The sequence below is a fragment of the Silurus meridionalis genome, chromosome 4 (assembly GCF_014805685.1).
Source record: "Silurus meridionalis isolate SWU-2019-XX chromosome 4, ASM1480568v1, whole genome shotgun sequence".
NCBI classification, from domain to species: domain Eukaryota; kingdom Metazoa; phylum Chordata; class Actinopteri; order Siluriformes; family Siluridae; genus Silurus; species Silurus meridionalis.
Genome location: NC_060887.1, coordinates 16,869,652 through 16,888,127, shown reverse-complemented (window position 1 = coordinate 16,888,127; position 18,476 = coordinate 16,869,652). Strand labels below are relative to the sequence as shown.

The 18,476-nt window shown below is 40.6% G+C and overlaps 1 protein-coding gene across 1 annotated transcript in view; it reads left to right on the top strand.

Annotated features, from left to right (window-relative positions):
* The window catches only part of nbeal2 (neurobeachin-like 2), a 50,366-nt gene that overhangs the window by 25,938 nt on the left and 5,952 nt on the right, over positions 1 to 18,476 (top strand). The window contains exons 16-48 of the mRNA XM_046848005.1: positions 47 to 383; positions 734 to 816; positions 1,063 to 1,155; positions 1,300 to 1,471; positions 1,756 to 1,889; positions 2,166 to 2,325; positions 2,569 to 2,671; positions 2,758 to 2,911; positions 3,718 to 3,864; positions 3,965 to 4,124; positions 4,210 to 4,298; positions 5,606 to 6,298; positions 6,833 to 7,011; positions 7,870 to 8,026; positions 8,476 to 8,619; positions 9,992 to 10,321; positions 11,311 to 11,460; positions 11,587 to 11,744; positions 12,071 to 12,195; positions 13,090 to 13,210; positions 13,401 to 13,561; positions 14,273 to 14,406; positions 14,519 to 14,626; positions 14,830 to 14,925; positions 15,020 to 15,144; positions 15,490 to 15,630; positions 16,516 to 16,646; positions 16,924 to 17,033; positions 17,221 to 17,338; positions 17,552 to 17,649; positions 17,754 to 17,867; positions 17,963 to 18,049; positions 18,282 to 18,391. Of these exons, the coding sequence (XP_046703961.1) occupies positions 47 to 383; positions 734 to 816; positions 1,063 to 1,155; positions 1,300 to 1,471; positions 1,756 to 1,889; positions 2,166 to 2,325; positions 2,569 to 2,671; positions 2,758 to 2,911; positions 3,718 to 3,864; positions 3,965 to 4,124; positions 4,210 to 4,298; positions 5,606 to 6,298; positions 6,833 to 7,011; positions 7,870 to 8,026; positions 8,476 to 8,619; positions 9,992 to 10,321; positions 11,311 to 11,460; positions 11,587 to 11,744; positions 12,071 to 12,195; positions 13,090 to 13,210; positions 13,401 to 13,561; positions 14,273 to 14,406; positions 14,519 to 14,626; positions 14,830 to 14,925; positions 15,020 to 15,144; positions 15,490 to 15,630; positions 16,516 to 16,646; positions 16,924 to 17,033; positions 17,221 to 17,338; positions 17,552 to 17,649; positions 17,754 to 17,867; positions 17,963 to 18,049; positions 18,282 to 18,391 (5,222 nt within the window). The remainder of the gene's footprint in view (positions 1 to 46; positions 384 to 733; positions 817 to 1,062; positions 1,156 to 1,299; positions 1,472 to 1,755; positions 1,890 to 2,165; positions 2,326 to 2,568; positions 2,672 to 2,757; positions 2,912 to 3,717; positions 3,865 to 3,964; positions 4,125 to 4,209; positions 4,299 to 5,605; positions 6,299 to 6,832; positions 7,012 to 7,869; positions 8,027 to 8,475; positions 8,620 to 9,991; positions 10,322 to 11,310; positions 11,461 to 11,586; positions 11,745 to 12,070; positions 12,196 to 13,089; positions 13,211 to 13,400; positions 13,562 to 14,272; positions 14,407 to 14,518; positions 14,627 to 14,829; positions 14,926 to 15,019; positions 15,145 to 15,489; positions 15,631 to 16,515; positions 16,647 to 16,923; positions 17,034 to 17,220; positions 17,339 to 17,551; positions 17,650 to 17,753; positions 17,868 to 17,962; positions 18,050 to 18,281; positions 18,392 to 18,476) is intronic.

The following is an 18,476-nucleotide window of genomic DNA, read 5'->3' as shown; positions in this document are numbered from 1 at the left end:
GAAAATGCCAATAAAGTTGAACTAATTTCTTTTTTTAATCTTCCAGCCCTTTACATCCTGCTGTATTGGTTCAGCGGGTCACCGCACCACCACCACCACTACCTCCCCGACTCTGCCTGTCCCGGTACACTCACCTGAGCTGGCATTCTCCATGTCCGCTGGTCCTCCAGCTCTCACCCGCTCTCAGTCTTTTCCAGCCTCGTTTGCTGCAGGAGGGGGAGGACGCTGGAGTTTGGGCAGAGATGTCCCTGTCTATACCATTCCTGCAGGACTACAGGACACAGAGTGGGGCTCACCATCATCACTGGATGGCCTGCTGGCCACAGCCTTTATCTGCCACGAAGCACTGCAGCCTGCACAGACACGTGCACTCTATATGGCTGGTGAGGATCTCTCTTTCTCTCTCACATGAATGCTCACAAATGTCCACACCTGTGTGAAATAGTAATATAACAGCGAGCAAAGCACGCATGTACAATTAATACATTAATTATTAACCTCCACGACAGCTTACTATTAAATAAACGGTGGAACTTCAGACTCAATAAACTGATATCTAACCTAAGCTAAATAGCTACATTTATTTCTCAAGTGTTTCTGTTTTATGTTTAATCCATCAAGGACACCAAAATTCTTGTTTTGAACATGCTACATTGTGCAGCGCTTCTACTGTGTACATTTGTAATACTTTCATAATACTTTTACATTCAGTTCTCTGCTTTTCACACTGCAGGTCCCAATAGCGTGTCCCTGTTTAAAGCGGATGGAGAACTCTCAGAGCTCTGCAGTAAACTCCTCTTATACTACACACCTCAGGTAGGAACTGCCCCATGTCTTCACCACCTCTTTGCCTAAAAAAATGATTGTCACATGTTGTTTTAATAGAATATTGGAAGGTCGGCCACAGGTCAATGCCATTTACACTAAAATTAATTATTTTCCTATAAAATCAGTTATGATTTGTAATATGTAATCGACATCTTGAGACCACAGGTACATAAATTCAGCAGCCCTGTAGCATGAAAGACACTGAGTTTCTGTTGTGTGTTTTGTATTTTGCAGGCCTGTAAAAACCAGATCTGTCTGGATCTGTCTCCCAACCATACGTATGACGGCAGACTAACTGGACACAGGGTTGTCAACTGGGACGTCAAGGTTCGAGTTCTGTTTTGTTTAGTTGACAACATACAGTGTGCCGGATAGTAATTTTTGTCGATTTAGAGCCAAACATAGAACACAAGGGAGTATATCCTGCACTCTTATATTTCCTTATCCCTGCCCCTGGTTGTGTTTGTGTAGGGTGTGCTGAACTGTGTTGGTGGAATGGGGGCTTTGCTGCCCCTCCTAGAGCAGGTGTGTGTGCTGGAGCAGGGTGACAATGCTGGGCAGGAGACCTCTGACCTGCTGGGACCAGATCTCACTTCCTCCAGGGGTCCTGCAGGCATGTTGCTCCCCCTGGGAAAATCCTGTGGTTCGTATTTCAGTTTTTAAAATATGGAGGCGGATTTATAGGAAAGATTTTACTCCGAATCAGGAATCTGAACTCATTTAGTTTAAAGTGTTCATAATGGGTGCATTTGATGAACGTCAGCATCACTTAAAAGACTTACAGTTCATTTAACAGACATACTGAAGTACCATTTAATAGCTATAATAATAGTAATCTGTATACCTCGTGTCAAAATGGACCATATATATATAAAATATATGCAGTATTACTCATTCTGAACTTTGCTGTCTCCTTCAATCTATCAGAAGGCCGTTTGGAAAGGAACAGCGTGGCCGCTTTTCTTCTCATGGTTAGAAACATGCTGCGCAATCACCCGGTCAATCAAGAAAGTCTCCTCCAGTGCCATGGGCCACCCATCATCGGAGCCATGCTCAGCAAGGTAGAACACACTGGCAATATGGATGAAAATTCACTGAATTATCACGGCACATGGAGGCATTGTCTCTGTGTCCAACTCAAAAAAGAAAACGTGTATTAGGTCACGTTTAATAGAGGACTGTGGCTTTCATCTGTCTAGTATTCATTGATGTATAAAAAAAGCTGACTTCTTCCATCTGAAAACCATGCCATAACCAACAGGTTTCAGTTTCTGCCAGACTTGTATCTTGCTTTTGCTTTGTTTCTATCTCACTCTCACTTTCTCTCTGTGTGTCAGGTGCCCAGCAGTATGATGGATATGAGTGTGTTAATGGCATGTCAGCTGCTACTGGAGCAGGTCTCCAGTGATGGCAACAGCGCTCTGCTGTCTCAGCTCTACCAGCACCTCCTGTTTGATTTCCGCATCTGGAGCCACTGTCACTTTGCAGTCTGCCTCGGTAAATGCTGCCGGTCCAGCCTGTTCCATTAACGACTGAACGATTTATCATTATTTAGCAATACCCAGCAAAGCTCCTCCAATAGGCATATTGTTATGCATGTAAAGTTGGACTGTTAAAGAAATACTGCTATAGAAATGTGTAGCCTTAAGCACAGTTTCTGACCAGCGTGCTAAACCTCAAGAGCTGTTAAGCGGAAGGACATGAGCCATAAAATAAGTGTGTTTGTGTGTGTGTGTGTAGGCCATGTGCAGTATCTGTCCTCTGTCTTGAAGGAGGGCAAGCAGAGGACACGCAGAAAGTATGGCGTTCAGTACATCCTGGACTCCATTCGGTCACACTACAGGTGATTACAGAGAACACCAGACAGCACAGTTACAGAACCTAGACTGTGAAACAAAACTTTCAAACTGTTCTTGTGTGTGTGTTTAGTGTGGAGAAGGATGGCAGTGCTCTGTCAGATGAGAAGAAGACAGTGCAGACATCACTCTTTGATCTACTGAAAGATTTCCTTTTGAAGTCTCCCACTACGAGGGAGCTGCACAGTATTCTGGCTTACACTGTAGTAGTACAAGACCAGCAGCAGGTAAAACATTGGCTCTGTCTTAGTTCTTAACACTCTTGTTCACACACTGTAACCGCAATTATTCCAGTGTTTACAGGTACAGATACTAACATACATATCATACATGCCGATATATTCTAGTATAAATCGTTATTTTTGGTGGAACATGTTATACTATAACATCCCACAAGAGCTGCAGTTTTGGAGATGCTCTAACCCAGTCGTCTAGACATCACAATTTGGCCCTTCGAGACTCGTTTAAATCCTTACACTCACCCATTTTTCATGCTTCTAACTTTGAGGACAAAATGTTCACTTGCAGCCTATTATTTCCCACCCGCTTACAGGTGCCATGATAGAGATATTCAGCGTTATTGACTTCACCACTCATAATGTTATAACGTCATAGTGTTATGCCTGATCTGTCCATGTATATAAATAGTGTATTTGTATCACTTCAGGAATTACTTTCCACTTCTTTTCTTCCTCTTCCCACTTCATAATAGCATGTGTGTTTGCCTATGAATAAGTATGTATATATACACTGATATTTTTCTTTAACTTTATTGTTTTTTATTTTGTGATGTTCTTGTCTGTCTTCTTCTAATCTGTTGTGTTGTGTTAATTTCCTGAAGCTAGACAAGGCATATGCATAAACAGAGTTTATTTATTTCTAACACATCTCTCTCTCTCTCCCATCTTTCTCTACACTCTTAACCACTTCCTCCTTGTTAACCACAAGACATACTGTTTGTTTAATTTTAAATAGTTCTCACTCTGTCTCTCTCTCTCTCTCTCTCTCTCTCTCTCTCTCTCGATGTGTCCAGGCGATCATGCTGTTGGATGTTTTGTATGCTGTGTTGAGGAGCAGCCCTCAGGCTCTGTCTGTGCTCCTGGAGTGGGGTGTGGAGCAGCTCTACTGTCTGCTACTGAAGCCCAGCTTTAGTGATGAAGCACGTGAAAGAGTGTTCAGGGTGAGCACCTCCAGCCCTTTTCTCCTGCTGTCTATTGCGTTTGTATATCCAGTCTGGGTATATCCCGAGCTGCATTCTGATTCTACATGCTGCTCTACAGATCATGTACAAAGTGCTGAAGAGCGAACGAGTCCCAGAGCGTGGAAAACAGCGCATCAAGCTGCGAGAGCCCACCTACCTGGGCCTGGTCTGCTTCCTGCAAGAGGTCCCAGTCACCATGACAGTCGTCCGCTGCCTGTACGAGCAGGTGCTGGCTACAGGTAAATAACTTAGTGGCAATGAGACTCCAGTCAGTATGGCATAGTTATGAACTTCTGCTTCACATGTTGTCTGTGTGGTTTGCAGATCAATCACCCAGCTTCAAAGACCTTTTGGCAGTCGTGTACCTGTCCCATCGAGCTGATCTCACCGTCCGACTGGATATATGTCGCAAGGTAATTTATCGGATGCATAGGCAAGTTAGACGGTGGGCTAGGGTCCAACCAGCTTGGTGGGCACCAGTGTGCGCCGCCTGGCTCGCCGCCGCCTATTTAAATTATTAAACTTTTAATGTACAGTATATGTAAATGTAAAGTTTAATGTACAGTATATGTTTACAGACTTCAATTCTGGCATTTTTTTTTATGATTTTTATTAAATGTGTTTAACGTTTTAATGGAAGGTTGCAAAGGATTTGTAAGGTGTGGGGGGTTGATCATTGTAGTGGAAGGGGCAAAACCATTTTAGACAAAAAAGGCTAGAAACAGACCGTGGTAATAGGTTTTTACAATCATTGTTCAATAATGTGTGTATATACTGAGTAGGTCATTGTATAGTGTCTCAGAAATTAGTTGTTTTAAGCGAACTGTAATTCTACACCATGTTAATCTAATCTCACATATGTAGTGTATCAGTGATTACCATGGATAAGGATTTTGGCATTTTTCTCTGACCTAGAAAAAAAAAAGATAAACCTGTTTAGCTGAACCTGCCATCTATTGTGTGGAAACTGAACATGAGGGTGTCACGTCCCAGCACGTGGTGCAGCTCTAAAAGCCACGAGCACTCAGTTCATGTTTTGTTTTGTGAGCATGGCATTTGCTTTTGTTTTGGTTCTGGTCCTGTCTTCCCCCCTGTCTGGTTATTGGTGTGTTTGTCAACTGAGTTCAGGTATTAAATGTCAAGCTTCTAATTATCCTGGTTTTTTGTTCAGATGTATTATCAAGCATTTCATATGGTTAAGTCTGAGCCTTGTTTTTAAAAGTTCCTCGTTCTTTGTCTCCTGGTACTGACGCTTGTCCCGTTTCCTTATTTTGTTTTTGACTAGGGATTTTCCGTGTTTAAGGTTATCTGTTTGTTTTCTCACCCCTCTCTCTGGAATATTGAGAATGATACTGATATTGGATTTGCCCAATTAAACATCAGGCATTTACCTCTTACCTTACACTGACTACATTGCAAATGCATTAGCACAAACACTTCCCTCATTCAAAGCAGATTTTTTGTTTGTTTGTTTGTTTTTTTATAGAAAGAGTTATACAAAATTATAATTAAAATATAAATGAAAGTTTATATACATTACTTTCCAAGAAGTGTCCACATGCCTAAGTTTCAAATAAATGTTTTTTAGTGCAGAGAAATTAAGTAAAGCATCAGAATTCATGTCCATGGTAATCATAAATACACAAATGCAGTGAATGCTTATATATCAGTGATGTCTTTATGAGCTGTTATTTCTCTGAGCATCTCAATCCACCTGCAGCTTTTCTACCTGATCTACTCCAACGAGGACTACATAAAGCAGCTGGCCCGGCAGCCTGGCTGGCAGAATGTTCTAACTAAACTCTACATCAAAGAGTCCTATGAATCTTGCACCGTCAGCATATCCAGCCCTCACACTTCCCTGGAGCCTACTTCTTCCAGGCCTCTGCTACGAAGGGATGAAAGCATGCTAGACGTCCCTCGGTCTGACGTCTTCATCCCCTACAGCTCCCAGCGAGAGGAAATAGAGGAGGACGAGGATGAAGAAGAAGATAGATCCCGCGAAATTACAGAAGGTTTTATGGAATTGTCACAGTCTCCACCTGCAGGAGGTCAGCTGAAGAGCTTCGGTGACTCCATGAACTTCAAGTCTTTTGACTCGGTGGAACAGGGCAGCCGCTCGTCATCCCTGTCCAACATGGTGGACGCGCCATCCACGTCACAGCTGTTGGAAGAAGAGGATGAGGGTCTCTATCAGCCGATCTCACCATTCGGTACCTCGCCGCTGGAGCTGGAGCTGGGAGGACATAGAGGATTGCAGACTCCAGATACGCCGTCTCCACTAGACCATAACAAGCCTTTTCTTGGCCTCAGAGCACGCAAGAGCTCCAGTTTGTCTAATGTGCTGGATGACACCAGCTACTGCACTGAGCCTCCAACTGCTGATACCATCTCCAACAACTCCAACCCACAGGTACTGCCACCTAAAGTGAAACACCTGTGAAGGACCTTATAATAATTATGATAGATTATGTGTTTAGGTTTAACAATCAGTGAAAGAAAAAAGTCTCCTTGTCGATTTTTACAAAACAGAGATTTTGATTTGGTTTGTAGTTTCCAGTGGAGCTACACACTACAATGCTGTAACTATCACACACGCTTCCACTACAACCTGCTACACACATTCGAACAAAGTCTTCTTTTTTAGCTGCCGTAAATGTCTCATGTTATCATAATACTCTTGTGGTCTACAGAAAGTCCACAAGAACACATTCATGTTTGGTCCAGCAGACTTTTATATTAGACACTTTGTTTGGACATAATTCGTGATTATAATTTGATCGTTTCCTTTAGTTTGTATTAATGCACGTAATTACGTTAGCTACCACTCTTTAGTAGAACCAATTACTGGACAACAGGAGCGTAGGCCATAGTGGAGCCTTTCCATGCCCTTAAACACTCAACACATCTCTTCTTTTTATCTGTCTCTCTCTTTTTGTCTCTTTAGCAGGCCCCAGAGGAGGAGTTGTGCAACTTGCTGACTAACGTTGTGTTTCGAGTTCTGTGGACTGGCACAGAAGGCACGGAGGATGCAGTGTGGAGAGAGAGAGGGCAGGTTTTTTCGGCTCTCACCAAACTGGGCTCTTCCTGGCAGCTCGTGCGCCCCCCGGATGATATCAAGCGCAGGTGAGAAACCGCATTTTCACAACTGGCAATACCACTTATGTGTGCAAACTCTGAAATCCTCTGAAAAGCTCTGAAATACCAGTCACATAGTAGATAGCTGATAAGAAACATCTGTTGCTGTATCGCTGCAAGTAGTCATGAGCAAATGTTAAGTTTGTTTTCTATTAATAATATTTATCTGCATGTTTAAAATTCCATGTTCTATTTTTAGTCAGCTAACTGAAATCTCTCAGCTGTGTGTGTGTGTGTGTGTGTGTGTATGTGTGTGTGTGTGTGTGTGTGTGTGTGTGTGTGTGTGCAATCTGTGTTTTGAAATATCTCCTAAATAATATGGCCAAATGACCTTAATGTTTAAAGGTCATTTGCTCATTATTTTTATTTGTAATGCATACAGTCACATGCTTACTTATGGGAATAATCAATCTATTGATACAGATAAATGACAAGCAACGATCAACTACATTAGTCTCTCTTATCACTTAGATTATAGTCATTGCTAAAACATTTTCTTGTTCGTGTTGCTGAAAAAACACCACAAAGCAAAGATTCATAGTCCAGATGACTTTGTGATGAAAACTGAAAATCTGTTTGTGCTACATCTGTCATCGATGTCTGTGATGTTAGAATAGATGTTACTATGAATTCGATATCTTGATAGATGTTAGACAAGTGCATTCAAACCTTGCAGCCTGAACTACTGTCAGAGCTGATATTATCGACAATTTCTGACCAATAAGAATCGAGCATTCAGCAACGCGTTGGTTTAAACGCGGACATTACAAATATTAGATTCTCGCTTTAATGGATTTTGATTAATTGATATGTTTGTATGTTCTGTAAATGTACTATGTGTTTCAGTCTTCTGGAGATGATGCTGGAGTCGTCTCTTTCAGACCTGCGGGACTCCCAGGGCATGTCTTTGCCTCATATTCCATCCTTGCTTCGCCTCCTCAGGCTGCTGCAGGACTTCCTGTTTGCCGAGGGCACGGATAATCAAACACTGTGGAGCGAAAAGGTACAAGACACAAGTGTTTTATCGTTTTCCGTCCATCAAACTTACACACGGGAAGGAATTTTCATCGAAATACTAGAAAATCATTTGTCTCTCTGAAAGTCTGTTTTAATGCGCATGTCAGATTTAAACTTCAGAGAAATTGATTATATTTTGTATATATTGTAATTTATTGGTAGCTGTACACTGCTGTTATACACATTATACATGCACATACACTCTCTCTTTTAAAGAAAGTGTATATTATGAATGCCATTTTGCAGTCAGTGTATAAAGAAATGCTGTAACTTCCTGTTATTGCACACTTTAGTAGACACTTCCTTGACCGTCTCAAATGTTAATGAATAGTATTTCTCTAGTCTTCATGTGTTCTTACTTTGGAGTGTGTGCGTGCGTGTGTGTGTGTGTGTGTGTGTGTGTGTGTGTGTGTGTGTGTGTTTGGGTGTTATCAGATCTTTGAGGGAGTGGTGAATCTGCTCGATAGGCTGCAGGCATGGCACACCACTTCTACAACAGCTGGTGCTGCAGAGCTCAAACGGATGGCCCAGATTGGCCTGTGGATAATTACTGGCTACATACAGCAACAGAGCTCGCAGGTACACGATCTCACACACACACACACACACACACACACATACACACACTCGAGCACTCACACTCTGAATCACTGTGAACTTTCCCAAGTAGCTCTGAAGTAGCTTCTTGCATTTGACCTTTGAAAAGAAGATTGTTTTTTTGCAGGATGAGTGGAGAGCCATTAGAGAAAAACTAAAAGCAGGGCATGTCAAATTATAATGTCAGCATTCTGCTGCTCTGCTTTATCACAGAGCCTTCTTTCTACAGCTGGAGATTAAAAAGAATATACACACGTGTGCACACACAATTTATGATCACCTTTATAACACCTACCATCTTCGCCAGCCTTTCTCATGGCATACGTTAAGTCATTTCAGAGGAAAAAACAAAAAATTCCCAGTGTAGTTGTACAAACTGACCTTAAGGTCAAGATTTAGCATTAAACATGAGCCATTTTTAATTAGAATTATGCCAATTAGTCAATCATTTTGTTATAATATTGTCAAGAAGCTTTTATTGTGATTTCAACCATATACAGTCGACGCATTACACAGTGAAATGAAACGGCGCTTCTCCTGAACCCTGGTGCTGATATGTAATAATAGAATACTGATGTTTAAGACAAGTTATTTTTCTTGTAATCAGGTTTTGCACCTAAAACTAACAGGGTGGTTAATTTTGCCTGATTGCCTATGAATTCAGGGAAATCTACTAAAAAAAAAAATGGAAGGAATTGATTGTAATAAGCCTCATATTGCCATTTAATCAAGACTAATACTGATTAGTGTGAAAGGTGCTGCGATTAAAAAAAGAGGGTTTTTAAACTAATTTATTTGCACTCATTGGCTGATTAAACATTTTACGAACAAATGAACTGAGAATTCACCTCATTATGAAGATCGTTGTTGAAAGGAAAGTTTTAACACTCCAAACTAAAAGTCACTTTTTGGATGCCCTGGACTTTGGTGCCTCTGGTTTTTATCTGCAGTCATTATTGCAGCACATTTTAAACTGACACACACTCACCAAACGCCTGGTTTAATACAACGAAACATGTGACAAATAATTTCAGTTTAGAAAACGAAAAGTTGTTCATTAGGAAATGTGCTAATTAGGGAAATGGGGACCCAAAATCATCCATAGAATGAACCCCCTGGAACAAGCTTATGATAAAAGTCTCTTGTTGTCAGCAGATATACACTATAGTATTTAAGCAAAAGTTTGTGGACACCTAGCCATCAAGCATAAGTATTCCAGATTTATTTGTTCAAGTATTAGAGATTTGCTCGGGTGTCCATAACCCTGTATAATAAGTGAGAGCAATGCTTTGTAAGACTGTATGTTTATGAACACTGATTGTTTATTCTGCATTTGCACTGTTTGTGTGTACAGGTGTGCGAGATGGCATGCGTGAAACTGCACAGTCTACTGCAGACAGTTTTGTGCCTCTCATGGGAGGAGGTCTGTTTCCTGTTGGGCCGTCTGGGTGCCACTCTGTGGCCTGTAGAAAGTATAGCTCTGATGGCTGGCACAGCGGGTCTAGAGGCAGTGTTGAGGCCACTAGTGCCAGTGGTGCGCACACTCCTGGATCAGCATGCTGACCCAACCAAGCTGCAGCTGCTTCTGCCAAGCCTGCCTCCCACCAACGGCAGTGCCACCTTTGCCCAGGACCTGCTGTCCTACTGCAGCACAGCCGAGTGGCAGCTCTTCTACTGCAACCATGTGAGTAGAGACTGAAAAGGCTCATGCATTATGTCAGAGATGCATAAAAAAACTGTATGTAGTGGCATGATAAATGTTAGAACAATTATTCAGATCTTTTGAGGTTCAGATTCGGAAGTTCAACAAAGCTAAGGTATAATGATCACCACCACCATCTGACAGGGTAAGAGGTAGACTCCTCTCTGTTCTGGTGGTGGTATGAACTTCACCTTAGATGTCCGAACAGCCTCTCTTCAAACGACATTCTTTTGAAGCAATCTTTTGTGCATCGCTCTGGATAAGGGCATCCGCTAAATGTGGTAAATGTAAATGAGGCATATATTATTAGGATTGTTCCACAACTAAAAATGAAGAAAAAATAAATAAATAAAGTTTATTTTTGCAGTTAGCATCGAACCTAAATTGTCTTCAGTTCACATGTAGAAAGATCACCTGTACTCATTTTCACAGCTGTCTCCAGTTTTCCAAAATAATGAAGACCTGTGCTGGATTTGATCTGGCTAATGAATCACTAGTGGACATGGGTATTGTTTTATGAGGAGGATACTGATCCTGTATGCACTTGTATACTATAGGAATGAAGTCCATATTTAGACCAGCTCAAGATAAAAGCAGAGGAGAAGGTGTGATTTATATGCAGCGTCTGCCAGCTGTGAAATAAATCTTGGATTTCGATTAAACAGATGTCTAGCTTGCTGGCTCTGGAGAAGCTTTATCGAGCAGAATATGACAACACGGTCATTAATCTACTTTGTTTGCATAAACAAATCACACACTATATTAGCATTTCATGTCTGAATGTGTGTGTGGGTGTATGTTCGAATGGATTGTATCTGTTCATTCGGTTCAAATTTTCTGTATTTGTTTATGTACACCATGTGTGTCTATAATTCCAGATTATTGTTATTCTGTGCCTGAAGGAGGATTTCCATGATTAATTAAAATCTTTCTAATTTCTGTATTTGTTTTTTTTTCCCTCCAATTTCTAGGTGAAACCCACCATGCAACAGTACGAGTTGGATACTTTTGGAAAAAGCCACGACTTGCTGTCCAACTTCTGGAACTCGTGTTTTGACGACCTAATGAGCACCGCCGAAAAGAACAACATGGACAAAGCCGGTGTCAGAGCCAAGTTTCAGGTCTCTTTTCAGTCATCCCCTATCAGCAGCACAGTGACACAAAATGATGTTTCTGTGCTTTGTGTTAATGAAGACCACATAGATTAGTGCACCATCCTGTTTTAATTCCTTCTTGTGTGTGTTTAGGAGTTGATAGTAGACCCATACCTGAGGCGCGTACGCATTGAGAACGGACGCTATGTGGGTGCACAGAAGCTAAACAACAGCCAGCAGGGGGTGGTGTGGAAGCACTGGAAATCCCTTCGCAGGCTGCTCACCAGTGAGAGAGGAGCTTGGGCAAACAGGTGTGTGTATATGTTTGTGTGCGTGTGTGTGTGTGTGTGTGTGTGTGTGTGTGTGTGAATCTATTGTCCTTACATCAAATCTCTCTATGTCTATTTCACTTTTTTTATTTAAAAGAGCGTGGAAGAGTGCCTTTATTTTAAAGCAGTAATCTACAGTAATAATTATGTAATTATATATATTAATTCTTCATGATAATAATAATACATTTTCAGTTGCTTTATATTCTAGTATCTGTATAATACTAGAATATAGTGAGCCTAATAATTGGAGTTGGAGTCCAATTGAAAGAGTACATTTGATTAATTGTGTTGTGTTTATGCCTTAGGGATCAGCCAGAAGTGAAGTGGAAGCTGTCTAGTGCAGAGACGTACTCCAAGATGCGTTTAAAGCTCGTGCCCAACTACAACTTCGACTCTCACAGCGAGGCTAGCGCACTTCGGGATAACATGGGTGTGTCTCACAGTGGATATGGAGCATGTATTTAATACGCTACATATGTATATAGATAACTACACACTTAAATTATATTTAAGTGCAGATTCATTTCTGCACTACCGCAAAACATATGCTTATGTGTTTTTCTTGTCTAATGGGAACTGCATGTGTAGAAGTGCATGTCATCAGCTGCAAAGCATTGAAATCTTTTGGAGTAATGATGCAGATCTTTGGTTGTAATTTTTATATACTGTATATTCACTTTTCTTGAATGTAGCTGAATAATACACAGCTGTTTTTTTCATGTTTTTAGTTATTAGATTGGGCTCACTCCAAGTGAGGTTTTTTTTAAGGCGCTCACTTGAAATTAGTAAAAACTTTGTTCTATTAATACATTTTATATATATATATATATATATATATATATATATATATATATATATATATATATGATAATAGACTTTGGAACAAACATATTGAAATGACCACCAATTCATATTCAATCCTGTTTCTAAATATGATCTTGAAACGAGACAATGCAGCAATGTACATATAGTGACACCTAGAGACACCTGCTTGTGTTCTTGTTCTTTATCTGTATAATATTATGCACTGCGCTCTACATGCATGAAATCGCAGGTGTATAGGTGCTCCCAGTACAGTGGCTGATGAATGCATTTCTAATACGAAATAAATCTTTGCTCACATGGCTTTGCATAATAGTCATACTTTGAATATCATTTTAGATTTACTTTACAGCGGTGTCCTATATACTTAACCTTCAAAATGTTTCTTTATGTTTCAAAAATTTTCAAAACAGTCCTGATGTGATTGTATAGTTAGTCGTGTCGATATATAACGTTCGAGTGCAGGACATTTGTATCTAAATCCATTGTCTGTGGTTTGTAGGTGCCGAAAGCCCTCGCAGCTCCACCGAGCCCCTCCCACTGGCTGTAGCTAAAGAAGCTAAAGTAAGTGACATGGAAGATGACCAGCTGGAGGAAGAAGACCTTCTATTTATTGACAGCCAGTAAGCAGCCCCATTCACACAAAATATAGATTTGCAAAGTGTAGGTTAGCAAGCTTCAAATTATACATAATGCACATGTGCTGGAAAATACTTAAAGCCCCGGCACATGCAGAGGGTAAATTGGGGTGTGAGTGACAGAGATGACTGAAGTGTGTGTGTGTGTGTGTGTGTGTGTGTGTGTGTGTGTCAGGGCGGAGGAGGTGGAGGAGGAGAGCCAAAAGGAAAAGCTTGTGCTCTCTGAGGACTGTGAGCTCATCACTATAGTAGCTGTGGTGACGGGGCGCCTTGAAGTTACTACACACCACATCTACTTTTATGATGCCAGCAATGAGAAGGAGGAGACAGAGGAGGGTATGGAAAAGACTGTAATCCTGTATATATTTATGCAAATATATGTGTGGAAAAATATCTGGAAATAAAACAAAGAGGTCTTTTACTTCATTCAACTTTGGGGAGAAATTATGGCATACATTAAACTGCATGTCTGATAGCATTTTTTATATTTAAGTCTGTTTCTTATGTATCTATTGAGGGTTTCTATATTTTTTATTGTTACTTACCGTAATCTACAGTATTTCTCTTTAAAAAGTTGTGAGCCGATCGGACGATTTCAGTGATCTAAATTCCTAACAGTCCTACATTTTCACAAACACTACACTCTACTCTCAAGACATACAGCTATTAGCATAGAGTTCATAGAGTAATCAGCATGTATGTGATTTTTCTTGTAGAATGACTTTCATACAGCAAGAATTTTAAACTTTCACCAGAACTACTATAAATCTACTTAAGTAAATAATTAGGGTACTTTCACTGCCTGTGGGTACAGCATTCCAGATAGTTTAGATGATATTTATAGATAGAACGACACTGTAATGGATTGAGTCATTTTTTTCACACACAGACGTTGCGGAGAAGGCAGGCCTGGTTATTGTAAGCTAAAGAATGTGCTGTGCAGTTTGCTATACCAACTCGTGTTGGTATAGTGTAAACTTTGAAGAGCAAGAAAATGAATCTGTGGAAACCGAACGTATTCAGCTGATGTTTGCGTGTTTTGTGCAGGCATAGGTTTCGATTTCAAGCGCTCACTAAATCAGCTGAGAGAAGTCCACCTGAGACGCTACAACCTGCGGCGCTCGGCGCTCGAGCTTTTCTTTATCGACCAGGCTCACTACTTCATCAACTTCAGGAAGAAGGTGAGCTCAATCCATTAATCATTCGCACTAATCTCACACATCCTGCACATGGGATATGTGGAAAAGTTTTGCATACACTCCCCTCACCATTTGCTTTTTCTGACCACCACAGGTGCGGAACAAAGTCTACACCAGGATTCTTGGCCTCCGGCCTCCTAATCTGTTTTACTTCGGCTCCCGGTCTCCTCAGGAACTTCTCAAAGCCTCCAATCTCACTCAGGTATTATACTAACTTTCATCTTTATCTAATGAGAACTGAAACACAGTCTAATATTCTGAAAAACAATGATTTTAACTTAATGTATCTGTTTGTGTAGTATGTCATGTGTTTTTTCTGTATGTCTTCAGTCTTTCATTTTATTGGATATTTTTTTTGCCCTGGTTTTGTACACATATTTATTGTGTTGACTGTATGTCGTGCAGAAATGGGTGTGCAGAGAGATCTCCAACTTTGAGTATCTCATGCAGCTCAACACCATTGCAGGTCGCACCTATAACGATCTCTCTCAGTACCCTGTGGTAAAACTCTTCTTCTTTTACCTTTTTGTAGTGTCTTTTAGCCTTTAGTGAATTTGCTTTACTTCATACACACCTGTGTGTTTGTGTGTTTCAGTTCCCCTGGGTGCTATGTGACTACACATCTAGTGTACTGGACTTAGAAGATCCGGCTGTGTTCAGAGATCTGTCTAAACCCATTGGAGTGGTGAACCCTCGTCATGCCCAGGATGTCAGAGAGAAGTGAGCTACTTTGTTCTTTATGTATCATTGATACCTGACTGTTAAGACCAAGCCTGTGCTGAAGTATAGTCTGATTGGAGTACAATATAAAAGAAATATGTTCTGTGACACATTCTGGTTTGTTCAACAATGATTAACCTTTAAACCCACTGGATGTTATTTATTAATACATTCTGAGGTGTAATTCTGTAACCGCAGTGAATTGTTTAGTAATTGCACTAAAACTAAAAGGGGAAAAAAAGTACATAGTTATGAAAGAATGTTAGTCTAGACCTGCTGATGGCTGCTGAGAGTTAAGGTGGAACAGAATTGAATGGGTGTGTGTTTACGCGTGCGCATGCGCAGGTACGAGAGCTTTGAAGACCCCGCAGGCACCGTTGATAAGTTCCACTACGGCACACACTACTCCAACGCAGCAGGAGTCATGCACTACATGATCCGCATGGAGCCTTTCACCAGACTCCACATCCAGCTGCAGAGCGGCAAGTAGGTCACACGTCGCACTGGCAACACACAGCAAAGCATTTATGACTGTTTTTACATGACTGCCTTTTACTTGACCAGCAATTGTTTTATGCAATCAATAAATGTATTTTTACAGATAGCATGCCATTAATTATTTTTAAATAACAATACTGAAACCTTGAGCATCAGCCAATCTCGATGCACATCTAATATCTATTTAATATCTTACTACAGAGCTTTACAATTCTTTTTTAATGTTTTTTGTACGTTAAAATGAAAAGATTTCAAAAATATTCTTTATAAAAACATTACATTACAAATACAATACAAATTAATTTCAGTTCTGGCCAAAGAAATGGCAATATTTATGTATTGCATGATTGGATCTGATCTGTTGTGTGTCCCAATAATGAACCTGCATGTCACATCTCTAATTATCTCCAAAAAATAGTTTTTGCTCTTGTAGTGATACCCAAAAAACTAAAGATCTAAAGATCTAATTTTGCTGTAACCCTTAGGCTTCTTAACGCTGTAGCATCCAGCAAATATATATAATAATTGCTTTAAAGCTATATAAAGTTACTGCTTTCAAGTTTAAGGCATACCAGGAGTATTTGTAGTGTCACCATGATTAGCCAGTAGATGGCAGTATTGCACACGAGCAAGTTGTGCTCTCTTGTGATTTGCCCAGACCTGGCGGTTGATCATTTACTACCAAGGTCATATTGGATTAAATAATTAACCTAAAATAATATTTCACCTTGTATCTTAAATTACAGTGTTTAAATATCGATATTAGGTTTTATTTTTGTGCTGTATGTATGGCAATTTTTTAAGAATGAATATCTTTGGCCTTCTGATGCATTTTGCTTTGTCTCTGGGTATGTGTTTTTGGTGTGTGTGCAGGTTCGACTGTGCAGACAGACAGTTTCACTCAGTAGCAGCAGCATGGCAGGCTCGTATGGAAAGCCCAGCCGATGTGAAAGAGCTCATCCCCGAGTTCTTCTACTTCCCAGAATTCCTGCAAAACATGAACGGTATACATCATCACAGAGCATTCCTTTTTTTTCCATAATGAATTTCATATGGACACATAGTTTTCCCTGGTTTTACTCCAAACCAACTTCAAACCACGTTTTTTTTGAAGCATTGTAATTGAAGTATTGGCTATGCTACATTCCCCCAAGGATCCATGGTCCTGACCAGGATCAAACATTTACAAAGTTGAATAAATGAATGATTTCTTTTAAAACACAGTATAGGAAGGTATCTGAATCTATTAATATAAAAAAAAAACATTATTTTGTTCTACAGGGTTCAATTTGGGCTGTCTTCAGGTAAATCAGGACCAAGTGAATGATGTGGTGCTGCCAAACTGGGCTTCTTCAAGAGAAGATTTCATCAGAAAACATCGCCAGGCGCTTGTAATTTGCATAGCAGACATGTATACACTTACACATGCACAGTCGGGCACATCAGCATGGGCTCACACATATACAAATAGAAACCACAAAGTTTGAGGCTTCACCAGCCTTCGCACGTGTGTAGCCTGCCGCATTTTTTCGCACACACACACACACACACACACACGTGTTGTGGTTTTGTTTTCAGGAGAGTGAGCATGTGTCTGCCCACCTGCACGAGTGGATTGATCTGATATTTGGCTATAAACAGCGTGGGTCTGCCGCTGTGGAGGCGCTCAACGTGTTCTACTACTGCACATATGAAGGTAAGACACTCGGGCTCTCTGGCTGCAGTTTGTATCAATTACTACTGTTCACACATATTTTTAATGTATATTCATTCAATATTTGTATGCCAGAATATTCTTAAATGGATGAATATTAAAGGGGTTCATCTCCCATTCCCAGTCTAATTTCTCCTACTACACTGATAACAGCAGGCAGTCATTTCTGTACTGTTCTCTGTATTCCCTCCTCAGGTGCAGTGGATCTGGATGCCATAGCCAATGAGACTGAACGCAAGGCTTTGGAGGGCATTATAAGTAACTTTGGGCAAACACCTTGTCAGCTTCTCAAGGTAACGGCGAAAAACACGTTTCTATATGCGTGCAATAACCTCTTTTATTGCAATACAGCATTCAACAGCATATAATTTAACTACCGTGCATGGTTGCGCTTTAGGAGCCGCATCCTCCCCGTATGTTAGCGCAGAGCGCATCCAGACGGCAGGCACGTATCGACACACTGCCTCCCAACCTCTTTGAGCAGCTGGATAAACTGAGATCGTTCGTGGAGGTCAGAACTCACTATTATTGGAGACATTGAACACGCCGGGTTTCTAAGAGTACGTAAATGAAAACGGGTGTTTTTCTGTTTCTGTTTGTCTGCAGGTGGTGAATGATGGTGTGCCTCTAGTTCAGGCTATGGTGCCCAGGAATCAGACTCACTCCTTCATCATACCGGGGTCCGATGTGCTGGTGAGGGACGAGCGTCATCTTATATTATCTTATATATAAGATCTATTACATTTTAGTGTCTTCTCAAGGGACAATAATATAGAAATGAAACTTAGATATATTTTAGTCAATGTGCAGCTTGTATAGCAGTATTGAGAGAAGTACTCACTTTTGTGAGAGACTGTATATATCTAGATATGTCCAACAAATTCTTGAATCTAGAAACATGTGTCATGGGTGTGTGTTACACCAGGTGACTGTGAGCTCTAAAGGACAGATTGGAACACACAGCTGGCTGCCCTACGACAAGAACATCGCCAATTATTTCACTTTTACTAAGGACCCCACGATGAGCAATCCGAAGTAAGCAGGTTACACACACACATATACAAACATGATCTATAGTACTGTGCTTGTTTTAAAGTGGTTGCCAATTCTCTACTTCTCT